This window comes from Ursus americanus, chromosome 32 (assembly GCF_024610735.1).
Source record: "Ursus americanus isolate L20-20 chromosome 32, mUrsAme1.1.p, whole genome shotgun sequence".
Classification (NCBI taxonomy): Eukaryota; Metazoa; Chordata; class Mammalia; order Carnivora; family Ursidae; genus Ursus; species Ursus americanus.
Window position 1 is genome coordinate 9,736,496 of NC_142158.1, and position 19,802 is coordinate 9,756,297.

The following is a 19,802-nucleotide window of genomic DNA, read 5'->3' on the forward strand; positions in this document are numbered from 1 at the left end:
ATTAGTTTAAGTGAAGGTAAGATAACTCATTGAGTGTTGGTCATGATGGCTTTGAAGTGCTGATAAAACACCCAAGTGCAAATATCTACTAAACTGAGGCTAACAGTTTACATGAAAGAGAGGACCAGATACGAAGTTTCAAGGAGTAAACGACATCAAATCTGTAAAGAATAAGGATATAAAAAAGACTGACTGACTTAGTGGTAAGGAGGTCTATGCTTTTGAGACAGCAGCTGAATTTTTGTAGGGAAGAAGGTAAGAGTTAAAAAAAAAAAAACAAACCCAAACGACTAAGACCTACTGTGTGAAAGAATTCTATGAGGCACTATGAAAGGCAAAGCACATTACCCTGGTCATCTGGGAAGTTCATCTCTTCCATCCAAGCTCAGCGAGGGCCTCATGGAACACTGAAAGACAGCATTCTCATCCAGAGCTTCAGATCTTCTGAATCAACCCCTGGCTACCTAGTGCACACTTCCAAGCCATACTTAACTCTTTCATACACTGTAAAATCAACGAGGGCTTAAACTGGCTCTCACAGAGAACTGGGGTTTAGATCTAGAGAACAACTGGCCTGAGGTTCATGAGGACAAAATAAATACATTAAAATTAAAAACAATCTTAACCTTCCCTTGAATGTTCCAAGATTAACTAATTCAACATTAGCTTTCCAACGTAAATCTGGTTGTTTTATGTATAAAAGGTATATACTATACCACTTCCCAGCCACTGGGATGGCTGGATATTTGTAAGAATGTAGCAAAATTAGAATCTTTACACACTGATGATGGTAATGTACAACGGAGCACTTAACTTTGGAAAACAGGCTGGCAATTTCAGAAAGTTAAAGTTACTATGTGACCCAGCAATTCCACTCCTAGGTATATACCCAAGAGAAATGAAAACAAATGTCTACACTAAAACTTGTACACTAGGATTGATAGCAGCATCATTGATAATAGCAAAAAAAGTGGAAATGGCCAAATGTTCATCAACTGATGAATGGATAAAATGTGATGTAGTCATACAATGCTATTAAAAAGGAATGAAGTATCAATACATACTATGAATGGATGAACCTTGCCAACACTATGTTAAAGGAAAGAAGTCAGTCACAAAAATAAATTCCATTTATATGAATGTCCACAGTAGGTAAATCTATAGAGACATAAAGGAGATTGGTGGTTTCCAAGTGCTGGGGGAGAGTGGGTTGGGGAGAAATGGGGTTACTGATGATGTGTATGGCGTTTCTTTTTGGAACGATGAAAACATTCTAAAATGATTGTGGTGATGGTCACACAACTCTGTGAATATACTAAAAGCCATTGAATTGTAGAGCTTAAATGGGTGAATTTTATGATAAATGAATTATGTCTCAATAAAGTTATTTTTTTTAAAGATTTATTTGAGAGAGAGTGTGAACTCATGTGGTGGGGGGAGGAACAGAGGGAGAAGGGGAGAGACAGAGAGCGAGCGTGCAGGGGGAGGGGCAGAGAGAGAGAGGGAGAGAGAGAATCTCAAGCAGACTCCCTATTGATCGTGAAGCCTGAGGAGGGGCTGGATCTCAGAGGCCGCGATCATGACCTGAACCAAAATCAAAAGTTGGATGCTTCACTGACTGAGCCACCTACGTGCCCTCCCCCCTTTTACAAAATATTTATTTATTTAAGAGAGAGAGAGAGTGTGTGTGTGTCAATAAAGCTGTTATTTAAAGAAAAAAGGCATACACTGAATGTTCTAGCAAGTTAAGGAACATGATTTAGTGAAATCTACACAATATTGGCCTATACTAGGGAAGAACAGATTGAACTGCCAGATCTCATCAGAAAGTTTCATCAACGGGCTGAATCTTGATTGGTTCTGGAGTTGAGAAAAATCAGACTAGGAAATTTCCAGACAACAGCCTGAGAAAAATTTGGTGTACCAACAGGCCAATCCACCCCAATTTAAGCCCTGGTAATCCAGTTCCTTTGAGTGCTAGAACATTTGGCCTGGTGCATTAGCATTTGTCACTGGGCTGGCTCCCAAAAGCTGCTGCCCTGTTATGCTTCCACTGGTCTCCTTGCTGTTCCCATGGTTATCTATCTGAGAGGAGATGCTGAGGACAACTTGTGCATCTGAGGGCCGTGGAGTTTCAAAAAAGACCAAACTAAGGAGCACAGTCCCATCAACTATCCTGAAAGGCTGAGCAAATCTTACAAGTATGTTTCTTGGTCTATAGCTCTATTAATCTTCTATTCTTCCCATCTATTCCTCCTGAAAGGAGAGAAGGTGCATGACTTCCTGAATAATTTTACCTGCCCTTGGAATATGGCTGCTATCAAGATACAAGACTCCGCAGATGTTCTTATCGCCAGGGTTTATGCGACAAGCAGAAATGCAGGATGGATGAGCTACAGTTTATATGAGCAGCAAACCCTCAGTTGCACTAAAAAATATCCCCCAAAGAGTGTTAAATACCTTCTCCCTGAGATGAAGACTGCATTCCTGAGAAGACGTCTATGCCATTCTTTTGACATTAAGCCGTGTTATTCTACTTGGTTGTTAAGAATATTGTCTTGCGCTATCAGCCGAACCCCAAAGAGCTTCATCAGGAGTACGCACACTGTGGGAATTCCAGCCGTAATAAGATTTCCAGTTGTAATGAGAGAGTTTCGTTGTTCAATATGTAAGAGAACTTAGTGTCTGAATCTCTGTAAAAGTGCAACAGAACAAAAATGATGCCCGGGGAAAAGGTTAATTTAGAGAGATCCAGAGATCAGTAGTTACAAAAATCAAAGACAACCTGCTGGCCTTCTGGAGAACAGGCACTCTGTGAGGGGTGACAGGTTTGGGGGGACCTGTGCAGGGGCTCAGTATCAACTCCTGTTTCTCAACCTTGGTTGCATGTTGAAATCACCTGCGGAGTTTTAATACTTTTGACACCTGAGTCCTACCCTCAGAGTCTCTAACTCCATTGGCCTGGAGTGGCCTGGTCCTAGGGATTTGTGAAAACAACCACGTGGTTCTAATGTACAATCAAGCTGAAAACCATGAGCAGGAAGTGCAAAGTCCTGTCTTTGAAGATCCCACTGAAGACCAGGTAGCCTTTGGTTACCCCAGTAGTATAAAATACAAAATATAAAGCTGAGTTGAAATCATATGTACACTGCAACATACAGGCACAAAAGATGAAAACTTTCTTCTTCTTGGGGAAATGTATGGTTGTTTTGAGATTGATTATAGTTTTTCTTTACAAACATTACAAAGTGCTTAGATAATGGAAAACTTCACTTGTGTATGGTTGCAAGTATTTGGGGTGAGTAACACGGGTATTTGATACAGAATGTGCTAGTCTTCATTTAGTTTCCTTCTACTATCACTGAAGGGCTACAGGCAACCTGGCACACCTTGGTAATGAATACCTAAAAGGTCCCTCGTGTGTGCACAAGTGCATGGACAGGCATATGCCCTTCTTCTTGATGAGACAAAAGCTTTAGATCCCTGAAATGGCCTGGAAATATACCAAAGCCTCAAATGGCCCTTAGCTGGGGGGGTGGGGGGTGGGGAGGAAGTTTAATCTGCTCATGCCACAAACTATCCCTTTTCTTTGAATGAGTCATTTCACTGGTCAGACTTAATTCCCTTCTTTGCCTTCTGCTCAGCTCTGGGTCGGGCCTCGGCTCACCCTCTGAGCTAATGCTTGCTGCCTCCAGAGGGAACGATCAATCTTTCAGATCCCGCCAGCAATAAGGTTTGAAGAGCTCTGAGGGCTCGGGGTCACTGCACCTCATTCTGTGTGCACCAAGGACCAGGGCATGGAGATCCAAGAGTCACAGTGCTGTGGGCACCTTCCCCAGAGACCCACGCCTCGATTTTGAGCACCCACTGGCTTTTAGTTGAAAGGGGTTTTCAGGGGCGCCTAGGTGGCTCAGTCGGTAAAGCGTCTGCCTTCAGCTCAGGTCATGATCCCAGGGTCCTGGGATCAAGCCCTACATGGGGCTCTGTTCAGCAGGGAGCCTGCTTCTCCCTCTGTCTCTGCCTGCCAGTCCGCCTGCTTGTGCTCTCTGTTAAATAAATAAAATCTTAAAAAAAAAGTTGTGTCATTTAAAAAAAAGGGGTTTTCAAGGCTACAGAAGTATATCTAAATCAAATTTTTATAAAATTCACTTTACTACAATGCAGCGAAAGACCCTACTATCAGGCAACAAGGGATGGTGATCAGAGACCTCAGCTCAAATCCTGCCTTCAACCACTACGGCTAAGGAGTCTCCCTCTCCTTAACCCCTCTCTCTGTGCCTTGGTTTCCTCACCTGTAAAATGAGGACATGCTGCACAGTAGCTGTAAATGAAATGATCCACGCCCACAGCAGGTAGCACAGAGGAAGAGATAAAAACGTTAACCCCTGTAGTCTCTGTAGTCATTGAATAACCATAATCAGAATAATTTTTGTAAATGTTCAGTCAACCTTTAGTTACAAAATTTTCTTGGTAATCTAAGTTTTCTTTCTTTTTTAAAAAAAGATTTATTTATTCATTTACTTAGACACAGTGAGTGAGAGTACTTGAGCAGGGGGAGGGGCAAAGGGAGAACATCCTCAAGCAGATTCCCTGCTGAGCACAGAGCTGGACACGGGGCTCCATCCCACGACCCTGAGACCCTGACCTGGGCCCAAACCAAGAGTCGGATGCTTAACAGACTGAGCCACTCAGGTACCCCGGAAAGCTGAATTTTCATAATGGATTTGTTTAAACAAAGAATCCTGGCAAGAACATGACTGCTTTTGACCTTCCTATGTTTCTGGGCATGTGTGAGTTCACGTGAAAAGAGCTCTCCCAAAGGGTAAAGGTGAGTATGTCATAATGTATTGAGGACCTTTGTGTTTATAACACCTGTATTCCAGAAAGCTTTGGAGAACTGACCAGAGAGGCAAAGGGGAGCCCGGCTCATTATGCAGCATTTGGTTCCTTGGCCTTGCCTCTGATTCCCCACCTATCATGGACAGGCTGATTTCCCAGCTTCCAATCTTCTCACATATACACAGAAGGAACATGAACCTTATGCCATGCCAAGAGGGTACCAAAGGAAGATGTAGGCAATGGAAGAGGCATGCAGACCAACTCACCAGTCTTTTTCATGCAGATATTTGGAAAAGAATGACTTGTTTTAACAGGTCTCTCCAAAGCAGCTTTGGTAACCCCTACTCTCTTTTATTTCCCCCAATCCTCCCCCCAAAATATGAATGGAATGTCATAAGTTTGTATGTATGTCAGGACTGCTTTCTATGTCAAAGAGCTATTATAATTGGTTACAGTTCTAAAAGGTTATGGTTTATGGATTAAAACTTTGTTAGCTCAGGTAAAGGCTTTTTACTTTGTTGATAAAGGTTATTCCATAAATACAGTGAATGACACTGAGCCACTACTAAGATATTTAAGCACATATAATTTAGTCCTTTAGAATTAAAGCATATATATATATATATATATATATATATACACATATATATATATATATATTTTTTTTTTGAGAGAGAGAGTGAGCGAGCAAGAAGGGGAGGGGCAAAGGAAGAGAGAGAGAATCTTAAGAAGGCCCCATGCACAGTGTGAAGCCTGACATGGGGCTTGATCCCAGGATCCTGAGATCATGACCTGAGACGAAATCAAGAGTCAGACACTTAACCGACTGAGCCACCCAGGTGCCCCAAAGCATATAATTCATTCAGCAATATTTTCTAAACATTATCAGTAAGGCACTGTGGTTAAGTATAGGGATACACACAGTTCTTGCCCTCAAGGAGACAAGGATCAAAACCCCTATTAGATGAAGAAACCACACATGCAACTCTCATGAGTTGTCTGCTGCTACGAAGGCATGTGTTCCAACGTGAGGTCTGTCATTCATCTGTCACCACAAAACAAGCTCCTCAAATACTGACTATTCTTAGCCCTCTCAGACCCTACTTTGGTAGCTCATTTCAGTGGACACTCAATAATTCATAGGAATAAATATGGATTGTCTGAGACGAACATTACAGAAATCTAAGGAAAATGTCCCCCAAGCTCTGCAGAGACACACCTTGTTGATCAGGCACTGTTCTGTGTATGAATGTGGATGAAAAGACAATGGTGGAACCAGATCTTTCTACCTGAATAGTGTGCTCTTCCCGCTAGGCCCATTAAGGGCTCCTGGTTCTGCCTTCCCTTCTTCTGAATTTGAGAACACCTTTATTTATTCAAATTAAGGCACCCCCAGTTTTCACTTCCAAACATCAACTGGCCCTACCTGCTCTTTTTATTTTCCTGTAGCCTTTCCTTCATTTCATTGCCTGGCAGTTTGCAATGTGATGGGAACATCTAAAATAAGAAAGTAAGAATATGTGGACTGCATTTCCCTTTTGCCCTCCCAGTTCCACTCGGTGGATATGCTTTTATCAGCATGTGATAAATATTTCATACAGAAACTGTCACTTGGAATCTAGTCTTCGCAGCTTCACTGAAACCACTGAAGAGCATTTTGGAAAGTCGGGCCTATATTACAACAAGTACCATATGCCAAGAGCCTACAGATTAGCAAGAGCCTCTGGAGTCGCCATGGAGGAGACCGGAGAACAGAGCCGCCTGAGAGAGGGACCGGCGGCGGCTCCCTTTCTGCACATTTAGAGATCTGAAACCAAACTGTGACACAGCTCCGTCATTTCAGCACTTGAGATTTTAAAATTAGTATGGAGAAAAACAAGCTGTCACACGGACAAGGCTGCAACCATCTTTGACTTACTGAATGTTCACCACGGGCCAGGTGCTGTGGTGTTTGCTTTACGGACACATTTCTCTGTCTTCTGATGTCCCAACAAGGTGAGAATACGAGAAGTAGTTCCACAGGAAGTCATTTTCCTAAATTCAGAAAGCTAGAAAGTGATGACCAGGATTTGAAGCCATTCCTGACTCCCTGGTCCCGTGCCCTCATGCCTCCTAGCTGGGTAGGAAAATTGGAACCGAGTTTAACAGCCATGTTTCCTACTGTTGGTATTCACCTCACCAGATCAGCTTTTGTTTTCAGCTTCTTCCGGCAGAACCAATACACTAATTTCCAGAAGGAGTTTCTGGCCTCCTTTCTGGTACCCAGGAGGTAGCCACATCCTCAGGCAAAGCAGGATATTCAGTTTGAGGGCCAAGCGCTGGGTACTGAAGGTTGTTAACCCTACTCACTGGTGAGTGGCTTTGCTGATGTTAGACGGTGTTAGTGCACGTTATCTCCTTTTGCATTCACAAAGATGCTAGAAAGACTTCTGGTCAGAAAGGCCAAGTCTGCTCTTCTTGCCCTGAGTGGGGACACAGCCTCGGCTCGAACCAGTCCTTCTGAGTTTCAGTTTATCTTCTGTGTCTTCCTACCAAGCTATCGTGACTCTGTGAAGGATTAATGGAGGGCTCACTGTATCTACAAGGCACCGAGAGTACCACGGTGAACAAGAAGACAGCCCTGCCTCTCTGGAAGGTCAGAGGCTAAGGCAGACATGCCTTGTGGACACAGCACGGCAATGCCATGTAATTAATGCTCTAGAGTCACACTGCAGTGCTTTGGTGGCCTGGTGGACAAGATTTTGGCAGGCAAGAAAGGAGGTTCGGAAGGGCCTTCAAGGCCTTCCCGTGGGAAGCCAGTGAACGCAGAAAGGTGTTTGCTGGGCGTGTACGTGTATCTTGTGCTGTGCTGGTCCAATGGACACAGCAGGCCCAGTCCTCAAGGAGCCTGCCATCTGGCTGGAGAGAGACTCAGTTGCTTCCAGTCGTGAAGCAATGGCCGTGCTGCGCGGGCAGGACATAAAGCAGGACTGTCCGGGGGACCGGCTCTGCATGGCAGCCGTCTTCCTAATATCTCTGAACTGCCCAGCAGAGGAAAGAGTGGTCCGTGTCTTGTAGGGAAAAACGGAATCAGTTCTAAAACACATTTCAGTGAGAAAAATACTCAGTATTATGAAAAACATGGATAGCTACATAGATGTCTGCAAACTTTCAAAAATATGGGAGTAACGGAAAAAACAAAACAAAACATGAAGTGTGGCAATGCTCAGAACTCAGAGCAAGAGGCACATTTGGTTTTGTTCTTTTTACCATTCTCTCCCACCCCATCCCACTCCTTCCTAGAGTCCTGTCGAGGCCCAGTGAAGAAAACCTCTTGAGTTAGTGAGGTATTTACAATCGGCCAGCTGTCCGGAAGGACAGCTTCTGTGCACGGTTCATAGGCCCCGTGATGTCACCAGGATTCGGGTAACCGTCCCGCCATCGCTGGGTATTAAAAGCTTTTACAAAGTATAGCCAAAGGGTTTTCTTGAATCGGCCCTGCTGCTGAGGCTGGCCACCAAGAACGAACATTACATAACTCGCATTACATAACCCGGTTACTCCCCCACGCTCAACAAAACACGCTGTCTGTGAGCTGAGGGCAGCTCGGTTTTCTTTTTAAAGTCAATTCAGTAAACAGAGGAGGTCAGTGACATAACTCACCCTTGGTCAAAATCCAACATTCCCAGGTGTGTTTCTGGGACCTAACAATCATTACCATTATTTTCCGAATCGGAAAACGTCCGGTGTGAGGGAGACCTCGGAGTGTCACGGAGCAGCCCCCTCCCGAGCCCCAGGGCTACGGGCTCCTGGGCCCCCCACCACTCACGCCTGTTCAAAGGCATGTCCATCTCTGTGTAGACAGTTCTGGAATGCACTCACCTACTAGTGAGATGGAATAACCTGTTGAAAGAAACCCCAAGGCCGATCTCAACAAGGCAGTTAAACTCAGGTTTATTCAATATAGCAGATTCATTCACAAATTCTTGTGCTCCTAGAGATCCGGGAAACCAGTGCACCCCAGTCCTTACTTTTTACAGGTGAGGCCTAAAGGGTCATGGGCTTAGTGGTGTTGCTACTGCTAATTTCTGACAGACTGAGGGGGAATTCCATGTGGCCTCTGGGTTGGGCTGTTTTCACTGCATTGTGGAGTCAGGATGGGTGGGCGGAAGAGACGAATTTAGGCCATATGAAGTGGAAATGTTTGAGGAAAAGGAAAATATTTAAAATACTGACTTAATTGAACACTGGCATTAACTGAATAAAACCAAGATTATTATAGCGGCACATCTTAAGAGAATTTTTAGATCCTTGTGATTATTTATAACGGACATTTCATGACTTGACAGCCTTAATTACCACATTGGGGAAGAGAGAAAATTTCTTTCATTTTTTTTTTTTAAAGTAAAAATGTCAAAAGGACAGAGTAGCCAGACTGAAGGGAGCCTCCTCTGACCAAATCTGAGACAATTTAAGCATCAAAATAAAGATGGTAACAAAATAAGGATAGATACAGATATTTTATTTCTGGAATAAAATAAGACCTATGAGTCCATACTAACAAATTAATAAAATAAAATAAGATGGGGAGGAAGGAACACTCTCTGTTACAACAAATAAATGTAGAAGGCATGGCACAGTTAGAAAATCATCATTTTGTAAGTCTTAGTAATCACTGATTCAGTCAAGAAGCATCAACGAATATTAAAACTAGTGTTTTAGCAACAAAAGCTGGATGAGGACCAGAATTTAAACACACTCAAGAGTATCTCCCCACAAATTACTTATTAATTATAAGGGGGGAAATAGTAACCTTATAGTGATTAACCTAGCAAGAATAACCTTTTTCTTTTTTTTAAAGATTTTATTTATTTATTTGACAGAGAGAGAGACAGCCAGGGAGAGAGGGAACACAGGCAGGGGGAGTGGGAGAGGAAGAAGCAGGCTCCCAGTGGAGGAGCCTGATGTGGGGCTCGATCCCAGGATGCTGGGATCACTCCCTGAACCGAAGGCAGACGTTTAATGACTGCGCTACCCAGGCGCCCCAAGAGAGAAAATTTCTGACACAACGTTTGGCTTTGGTATTTCAAAAACAGAGCAAGTACAAAACTAACATTAACTTCAGAATGGTATTTCTTTGCCTAGAGTAGAAAAATTGAATGATGATCACATTTTAAAAGAAATGAAAGAACATGACCAAGGCCAGAGAGCTACTGAAAAAGGGTTAGGATTTCATTTGCAGTATATCTGGCTCCAAACCTCTTCTCTTCTCATGGCTACCACTCCTATTAGGTCTCTGCATAAGACAACAACAGTGTTTTGGACTCATAGATGTATAATTAGGAGGTATCTTTCCAACAGCACCAATGAATCTATCCTACATATGTATACAGATGAAACACATCAAGTTTGAAAAAACCCAACTGCAGCTATCCAGTGCTCAGGAAACGAGTGTATGTTCTCACACTCACCCTGGGCACGCGAGATCTGGCTCCCTGCCACCTCAGGGGACGTGGTACAGAAACACAAGTAAACATAAATGGGGCGAGCCCTTTCCACTGACCTGCCCAGAAGGTGGGACACTGTTCCTTTGTCATCTTAGAAGATCTTCTGCATAAGAATGACTGAAATTAACTTTGACTACTTGAAAGGACAAGCCAAGCAGCAAGGCATCAAAAGGTTTCCAGTGAAGGGCACTTCAGTGATAGCTTGTCAGGAAAAGCACAATTGGAGCTGAAACCTTCAGATCCATGGGGAAATTCTGAGCAAACACTTCTTAAATAAGGTGGCTGAACTTTAACATTTTCAGACTGTGGTTTCTGTATTTTTTTTTTTTTTTCTTTTGAAGGCAGACAGAGAGAGAGTTTTTTGAAAGACGCTAAAGGAGATCGGCTCCTAGGGATAAACTATTCATGAGTCTACAGAAGGTAAGCTGTTACCTTCTAATACGAATTCTAAATGAGCAATTAGAAAAGGAAACCTACATCTTGCCTTCTTCTGTTTACCCCCGTTAAGATAGGACCACCCACAGTTTGATATCTCTTCTAAGACTGGGCTAAAAAGTGAGAATAGATGTGGGCCCACCATTCTCCTAATTGTGTGTCTTTGGGGAGTTATTCTAACATGCAAAGTTTGAATTTCCTCATCTAACACATGAGGAAAACAGTGTTTTTCTCACAAGGCTGCTGTTAGAAACCAAGACGACATGTTCAAAGTGCTTTGCAGTGTCAGTGCATAAAGAGGACACAGTGAGCCAACACTGACAGCAAACATACGTCGTCATCATCATCATCATCATCACCACCACTACCAGCATCACTTTCATCAATATTCCCCAATAAAATCATCTCTCTACACATGTGGTATATTAGGCAAATAAACAATGACCCCAAGATCACGCAGTATGGTCCTACCAGAGCTGACACTACAACTTCCACCTCTTGCTATGAGATCAATGTACTTTCTGAACCAGAGCTGATGGTATCTACTTCAACTTTAGATGCTTCAGCAACAAAAATGGTTCTTCAAGGAATTCAAGAGTGAAAAGCTCTAGTAGGCTGGATGGGAGAAGGATAATAAAGTTCCCAAATGAAATCCCATGCAAAGCTTTCTATAAATAGCATTACTGCTACCTTCCTCATGAGCTCTTCTGCATATGCAAACATGAAAAAGAACTTCATTGTATACGAAAAATGCAAAGGTGGGAGAGGCTTCTTCTAGAAAGAAAATGGAATTTTGTTTTGTACATGTCAGCCCTGGAGGAGTCAAGCAAATTTAACGCACAATCTCCAATGGAGAGGCATGTCTTTTATAGGAATGCCAACAGTGGGAACAGTAAATCCCCAGATTCAAGGATTTACTGGAATTTCTAGAAAATGCAGGGAGGGAGGAAATTAGTTTAAATTCTTGTATGAAGAGGTCTCTTTATAGCTGCAGAGAAACTATATATTGAACAGACTGAAAAAAAAATGAATGTCATACATTGGCCAAGCTATAAAAGTAATCAAGCCTTCTCATTTGACAGGGGTTTGGGGAATCTTTCATTCATATTGAAAGAATTCAGATATCCAAAAGATCCAGGGTTCACTCAGGGGGCAATTCTGGTCACTGTATATAAATTCATGTTGATTTTCTGAGGATTTCTATTGAAGTCCAAGACAGAGTGCTTAAATCTCCTTTGCTTCTGACTGCTTTATTAGTTTTTAAATATGTAGATTGATCTTTTGATCAAATCTTAGTTGATCTATATAGGCAGAGGGGAAAGTATTGCTGGGGCACCCTATTAGAGTCCATACATTTCTGTTCTATTAAATGAACAAATAGGTGTGATTTAGAATGAAGAGGAAAGGTCTGTCTCTCGAGTCAAAATGAGAAAGACCATCTACAAGGTTCTGATGGACTTCAAAATTCCAATCTCAACTCTGCCTCCAAAGAGCTTATAAAGTCAATTCATAATTAGATGGCATAAAGTAGGTGCTTGATAAATATCTAGGGAAAGAAACTGTGGGCATGGAATTACAAAATATATAGTGTCATTTGATTTATCTAACGGATCGTGTTTCATGCAGCTGAGAAGCCAGCCAGGGAGCAGGGAGAAGTCAAATCAAGAAGAAACTAGTATTAACATTAAGGTGGGGCTTGAGGAAGGCACTTTAATCTTTTTCTTGCCTATCAAGTTAACGTATTATTGCTCTTGAATTGCTATTTAATTTTCCTTGAAAGAAAATGTGTTGCTCAGAGGATATGCTCTAGTACCAGTGACGTATCTTCTATCAGAAAGGAAGGCCAACAGCAGAAGTGTTAGCAACATTAATAAAATGATTCAATTTTCTGACTTTTCTTGTAGCAGAAAGGATAGACCAAGAGAAGTTTCTGAAATTTATGATGGTATAAATACAAAGCTGGCTTACAACTTTGCTTATCTATAGCCTAAACTCTGTTGAGTTAAGATCTTAGTAAAAATTGGTCAAGCAAAGCTGAGCATAGAGTAGTTTACTAAAAAAATGTTATCAGGTAGGTTTCTGCAAATAAAGAAGGCGACAGATATTTATGTGAAAGTTAAACCAGGAGATTTTAGAACTGGAAGTAGCCTTAGAAATCATGGTATATTCCTTTGATTTTATAGATAAGAAACTGAAGGTTCACAGATATAAATCCAGTTGTTCAAGCTTCAAATGATTTAAGTTTCCCACATTAAATACCAATGTCTAAAGCATTTAATTTTATTTTTCCCAATTAAGGGAAAAATTGATGACCAGCTATAATTCTTTTTTGGGGGGCGGGGGCAGATACTTTTTATTATAGAAAAAAAGCCCCTTAAAATTAACCATCTTAACCATTTTTAAGTGTATAGTTCAGCACTGCTAGGTACATTCACATTGTTGCGAAACAGATCTTAAGAATCCTTTCAACCTGAAAACTGCAACTCTGTACCCATTCAGCAATAACTCCAGGCACCCAGCTTCCTTCGGCTTCTGACAACCACCCCTGCCATCTGCCCTTTTGTGACCAGCTTATTTCATTTGCACAATGTCCTGGAGGTGCATCCATGCTGTAGCATGTGTCAGAAGCTGCTTCCTTTTAAAAGCTAATATTCCATTGCACGTATATACGACATTTTGTTTATCTGCGATCCACTGGTGGGAATTTGCGTTGCTTCCACCTCTTGCTATTATGAATGCTGTATCATTCTTTTCATATATTTTCAATGCCCATACTGTAGGAGTTGATTTTTCTTTACTCCATCAAAACAACTGCCATGTAAATTTTAGAGATTCCCCCAAACTATCAAAATGGTACTCATGCCAAAAGTATACACAAAGAGAGATACACTGGGTGCTATTACTTTTCCTCCAAAGGATCTAAAACCATCCTATCTTTTCACAGGCTGCTCTAAAGGATGAGAACCATGGGTAAGATATCACTTTTAATTCAAGTTTTGCCCATTATTTAGGGCACTGGAATGTATGTTGCAGTGACTGGCAGTGAGAGAAGACAGACATCGTTCACGAGCTTCTCATTGCACAATCGGCACACTAAAAAAGTTACTGGTGGACATTTCTCTTGAATGGCCATTTAAAGACTAAACCATAAAATAGCAAACAAAAGTAAAAAAAAAATGGTTTCAGAGACTCTCATCTATCACCATCCAAAATGCCAATAAACTGGTCGAACTACTTTGCTTTTAGTGACCTACGAATAAAGTAATTAAGTGTAAGCCAAGAAACACTGAAAATACTCACAGTCAGGTTTACAAAATACAATCAACCCCTTTCCTAGTATTTTAAATGGCTGCATGGAGTCTGTTCTTAATTGCTCACAACCACAGTTTTATAACCCTGAATCTGATACATCCATTATTTGAACCGTTTCATTATAAAAAAAAAGCCTAGCTTGGTGGCTGGGGCACCTGTGGTGGGCCAGGCGCCTCTGCCAGTCACGTGGTGGGGCGGGGCTTCCGTATCAGTCACGTGGTGGGGCGGGGTGCCTGAGGATGGCAGGCGTGGCGGCTGTAGCGGTGCCCAGCAAAGGACGGTGCTGGAGGTGTCATGGCTGGCGGTGGGTGGGGTGCTGTGGGGGCAGTGCCTTCAGATTTCCAGGAGCTCAGGAGTGGTGTACCATTTTCCTTCCCAACCAGCAACCTATGCAGTGATCTAGTTCCTCTGCATCCACCTGCATTTGGTGTTATCACTGGATACCCATGGACTCTTGAAGGGCTTTCTGGTTTATTCATAATCAAATCATTAGTTTCAATTTGCTTGTTTTTTAAAGATTTATTTATTTGAGGAAGAGAGAGTATGCACACGTGCACGGAGGTGACAGAGGGCAAAGAGAAGCAGACTCATTGCTGAGCAGGGAGCCATAGTGGGGTTCTGATCCCACAACCTTGAGATCATGATCCCAGCCAAAGCCAAGAGTCTGAAACTCAAACCACTGAGCCACCCAGGCACCGCTCATCGGTTTCAATTTGGATGGTAGCTCATCTCCTGAAGAACCTGACTTGGCCATGGCCGGAAGCCACTGGTTGCCTTCCACCTCAGGGTCCTCTCCTGTTGGTTCTTATTGCTTCAAGATAGTCAGCCCATGTTTGAGATGCAGCAGCCATCTCTCCCAATTCCTCTTGTCCATCCTTGATGGGCAGTTTAAAAATCTGCCGTTTTATGATGTCCCTGATGTTCTCATCAAGCCCACGATTTTAGCTGAAAGCAATAGTCAACAATTTCAAGAGAAGTTTTTATTTTTGTTCTGACACCTTAACAAGTTAGAGAGAGATGTATGTCCATGGATTTTTTTTTTCCCCCAGGTGGTAGGACAGATTATATAGTCCAAGTTCAGCTGGGACTTTGCCTGGCAGACACAAGTTGCTCTCAAGAACAAAACTGTCCTAACAGTCTATGTATAAAAGTAAATGGGAAGCCATTTCCTTTGCCTGGCTATGAATTACCACCTAAAAATGGGATTGAACATAAATACATCTTTAGTTGGGTTATCTTCAGCTGTGCCAAATCAGATTTCCATTTCCTGGGCATTAGAAATTAGAAAGAATTACTCCATGTCTGTGTATCTTGTATAAAAGCTCACATCAGCCATGTAATTACAGAGACTAAAAATGAGAGGTATTAGAAAACTTGATCATTCCAGAAAACTAATTAAAGAAAAACTTACTGCAGTTCCTGATAATGAAATTCCTTTAGGTATCCTTGATGTGCCCTTTAAGAAAAATGAGGCCGACAATCTCATGCCATGCAGTGACTTATACACATCCATAGTGTTTTGATGCTGCCCTTTATCTGCAAATGAATGAGAAGCCCGCCTGGATTTGTCCTGTGACAAAAAAGCTGCCCATGAAAAGTTTAATTTTAGATGGGCTTTTTACGGAAATTCTCAATGACTGTTCTGATGTGTATGAGATCACATTCCAAGAAGATGATTCTTGGTGTCCAGTGAGACAGAAGAAAGAAACTATGAAAGTATCCAGCAATCACGTACAAAAATAAGCATTTCAAGTGTCTTCATAAGCCTTCTTCAGGGACTTTAGCCAATGAGGCAAGAAGAAAGTGGATGTTATTGACCTAACACTAGAAAGCTCTTCCCAGGAAGAGGAAGACCCTCCTGTCAATAGAAAATGCCCCTTGATGTCAGAAACACAAAGCAGCCTAACCAAAGGAGTGTCAGCCGTCTTTTGTATGGGTACCCAGTGTGACCTCGGTGGATCCTGCTGCTGTTCACCTTCACGAGCTGGAATGTTCAGACCATTCCAACACAGGCCAACATAAAGCTCATGATCAGCTCTGCAAGGTTCGGATTTTCTTCCTCTTACTCCACTTGATCCCTAGTACTGTCCTCTTGTGGTTTTGGATAGTCTCACCTCACCCTTGACAGCAAGAGAATGTCTGTCACCACCGCCAGCCCCCATGAAAGCAGTCCACATGTTAGCTCATCCAGCAGCAGAGTGGCACAGGGGTCATCACCAGCAGTGGAAGCATCGTTCCTGACACCGTCTCCTCTTCGGATTAAAGGAGGACTCACCTGATTCTAGGAATCATTCACTGAAACTGCTCTTTCTTGGGTTTTTCTCTGTGGAAGCTGTTTTTTTGAAAACAACTACTTTGATATTTACTGAAACATCAAATGGATTCTTTTGCTTTCCGAGAGATGAACACCGAGGACTGCACCAAGAACCAAATGACATGCAAGGATTTTTCTCATTCGTGCTGTACTCTGAACACCAAATACATTCAGCCATAACTGTATCTTCTTGACAGATGGATTTTAATCTCAGATGTTACTAGATGGATTCGACAAATCAGTTTAAAACTTTTTTGTTGTTATAAACAGCAATGAAGTTACATAAATATTCAGGTAAAGATTTTTTTTCTTAATTAAAAAAAGATGTAATCAGTGATTCTAAAATGATAGCAACTTTTGTTTCACCTGATGTAAAGGAAAAAATATATGCAAAGAAGTTGTTTGTTAAAAACAAAACAAAGAAAACCCTTAATTCCACCCCCAGCAAAAAATAAAATAAAATAAACCCACAAGAAAACAAAACAAAACCCACAAAACCCCAAAAACACCCACACTGGCTTAAGAATGACCTACGTGGTATAAAATCATCATCACTGAAAAGCTGCTGGCAAGACTAGTACGACTCCAAAACCTTGCTGTTACCCAGCATGTACAATCCCATACTACAGCGTCAAGCATCCTCACCCAAATACTGAAGTCACACGTGAACCTCCTTTTGTGGGATGCCTTCCTTACTTCAGTACATGTACAACCCAATGTTTGGTAGGAGAACTGAACATTGCTTGGATGGAAATTTAGTGCTAAATCTGCTAGCCTACTTAAGCTGGTGGTTGGGAACGTCTCAATAGGGAATAGCTATTCCTCTCCTAGAGACTGTGGTTTTACCCAGTTAACTGTGTAAGGAAAGGGTCCATAACACATGTGAGCACAAGCGTGTGTGCACGCACACACACACATGCACACACACCCCCCTTCTGTTACCCAGGAGTGCTGCTACCTGAGAACCCAGGACAGCAGCGCGGCCTTCATAGGATGCACTCTGATGAACACGGAGAGCATCACATAGCTGGAAATAAACCCAAACTCTGCACATTACGTGAGCTCACCAGGTTTCTAGAAAAAGCTGCTACACATTTAGGCTGTAACTGAGTATTCCTAAAGTCACAATCTTAATTGGCATAGTCAAAGTAACGAAAGATGGCTCTGGCAATGCCTCCCCAGGGCAGCCAGAGTCTCCTGCCCTCTGCTGCTTCTTCCATTTCTTCTCTCACAGATATGGGGCTATTTAGCTAGGTATGTAACAAAGGTGACCACTCTACTTCAAAACGCTTAGAAAATACTCTCACTTTGAAGAACACAAAACCTCTGTGAACTATGCAGGGAGAGAGGGCTCCTTGGTGATGGCAATGGTGTGGGTCTTTAGAGGTCACCTCGAGTTGCAAGGGTATAGAACACAGAAGTAGTGAGACCACATAAAGCAGGCTCTGGTTGTTTAAAATCCAAAGGGGCATGACAAACTATAATGAGTGGGGGTGATTACCTGAGAGCTATTCTAATTCATGCCTTATAAACAGGAATCAAAAGGAGTATCTTCAGAACAGCAAATTGGAAGAAAGAACCAAGATGAAAGCATGGTTGACCTTCTTGCTCTTCTTTCTGATATGAAACACCCAAGGGGACTTGTTTACCGTCTGACGTAGAAAGTACTTAGGTACTTCTTTGCTGCCCAGATTGTGTGAGAGCTGTTTGCCCAACCCTATACACAGCCCAGCTTCTGTTCATCCTTTCTGGCACCATCTGGCACATACACAAAAGGCCTCTCCAACGTTTTTTTTTTTTTTTTTTTTTTTAAGATATTATTTATTTGAGGGGCGCCTGGGTGGTACAGCGGTTGGGCGTCTGCCTTCGGCTCAGGGCGTGGTCCCGGCGTTGTGGGATCGAGCCCCACATCAGGCTCCTCCGCTATGAGCCTGCTTCTTCCTCTCCCACTCCCCCTGCTTGTGTTCCCTCTCTCGCTGGCTGTCTCTATCTCTGTCGAATAAATAAACAAAATCTTAAAAAAAAAAGATATTATTTATTTGAGAGATCCAGAGAGAGTACAAGTGGGTGGAGACGCAGAAGCAGACTCCCTGCTGAGCAGGGAGCCTGATGTGGGGTGCCATCCCAGGACCCTGGGATCATGACCCTAGCTGAAGGCACATGCTTAACCGACTGAGCCACCCAGGTGGCCCAGGCTTCTCCAACTTTTTGATCCCACTTGGGAAGCAGACAGGGAAGCTAGGCTTAGTGGGGACTGGTCCAGAACTTGCTTTCAGCAGAAAGGAAATACTCATACAAGTTTCCAGGGTCAATCTGTCTTTGCAGAACCATTTTATATGGACATAATAGGAATTCAGAAAAAGGTGGGATATGAGATGAGATGATGTAGCTGGAAAGAGATTAGAGACTGACAGACTGGATTACAATTTTCAGGGGAGAGTTGGTCTAAGAATGTCAAAGAAAGAACATGTGTATGCCAGGCTTCTATTGAATGGGCCATAATTATGGAGAGTGAGCAAAAGGAGTCTGATTTGTCCATAATGGAGGAAAAATGGTCTGCCATGTTACTTCTTGAAATCAGAGTAATCCTTAGGAGTAGTGTGAAAGGCCAATGGGAAATACTAATGCTAAGTGGAACCCTTCAGGGTTGCCGCAACGAAGATGAAATCTCCCTGCGCACTAAGGATACGAAGGAAGAATGACTTCTGACGAGAGGCTGAGCTAGTGTGGTCCTTACATATCTTGGGTACAAAATTGGGGAATGACTTAAGAATATCTTTATCCTTCAGTTTCTACTGACTCAGGAGCTTATGTCCTTGAACTTCTGAGTCTGCCTGAAGCTCAGATCTGGCCATGTGACCAGGGACAAGGCATCCGGCTTGCACCTTGATTTCTCTACCCAAAAGAAGCCAGAAGAAAATCCTTGCTCAGAGACTTCTTTAAAACCTCACAATCTTACCATGTGCACAGTTGTATTATCAGCATCCTAGCTGATTGAAGGGAATGAAGACACATGCATAGAGAGCAAGATCCACTTTAAAGATGGACTAGAAGGCAGGGAAGAGGTAAACAGTGTTGAGAGAGGAGAAAGTCAGGTGGAGGGTTCCACTCTGAGCACTGCCTTTACAGATGTGCATATCTGGCAGCTGCAAAGATGGCTTTCTCATCCATGGAAGAGTGATACTGAGATCAGTGTGTATCTGGGTGGATGGTCTTTGGGTCCAAGTATGCAAGAGGAAGCGGGATCTGATGGGAAGGCTATTATAGCTCATTCTGGTTATGTCTCATTAGATTAGAGGCTCAGGGCCTCACTAGGTTTCCGCTTTCCCTTCATGGTTCATTCTCTTTGAGGAGAGGTTCTGGGTGGCCAGCAAAATACCATGATTTTGGTGGCACAGACCCCCTGCCTGAGATAT

At 42.6% G+C, this 19,802-nt stretch overlaps 1 protein-coding gene across 3 annotated transcripts in view; it reads right to left on the reverse strand.

Annotated features, from left to right (window-relative positions):
• LYRM4 (LYR motif containing 4) overlaps positions 1–19,802 on the reverse strand; it is a 158,492-nt gene that overhangs the window by 95,504 nt on the left and 43,186 nt on the right. Inside the window, exon 3 of one of the 3 annotated variants that reach the window (XM_087857916.1) lies at positions 10,634–15,017. The exons of the other annotated variants lie outside the window; for them this stretch is intronic. Coding sequence (XP_087714042.1) covers positions 15,000–15,017 — 18 coding nt within the window. The 3' untranslated portion in view covers positions 10,634–14,999. Of the gene's footprint in view, positions 1–10,633; positions 15,018–19,802 lie in introns of those variants that run through there. 3 annotated transcript variants of the gene reach the window in all.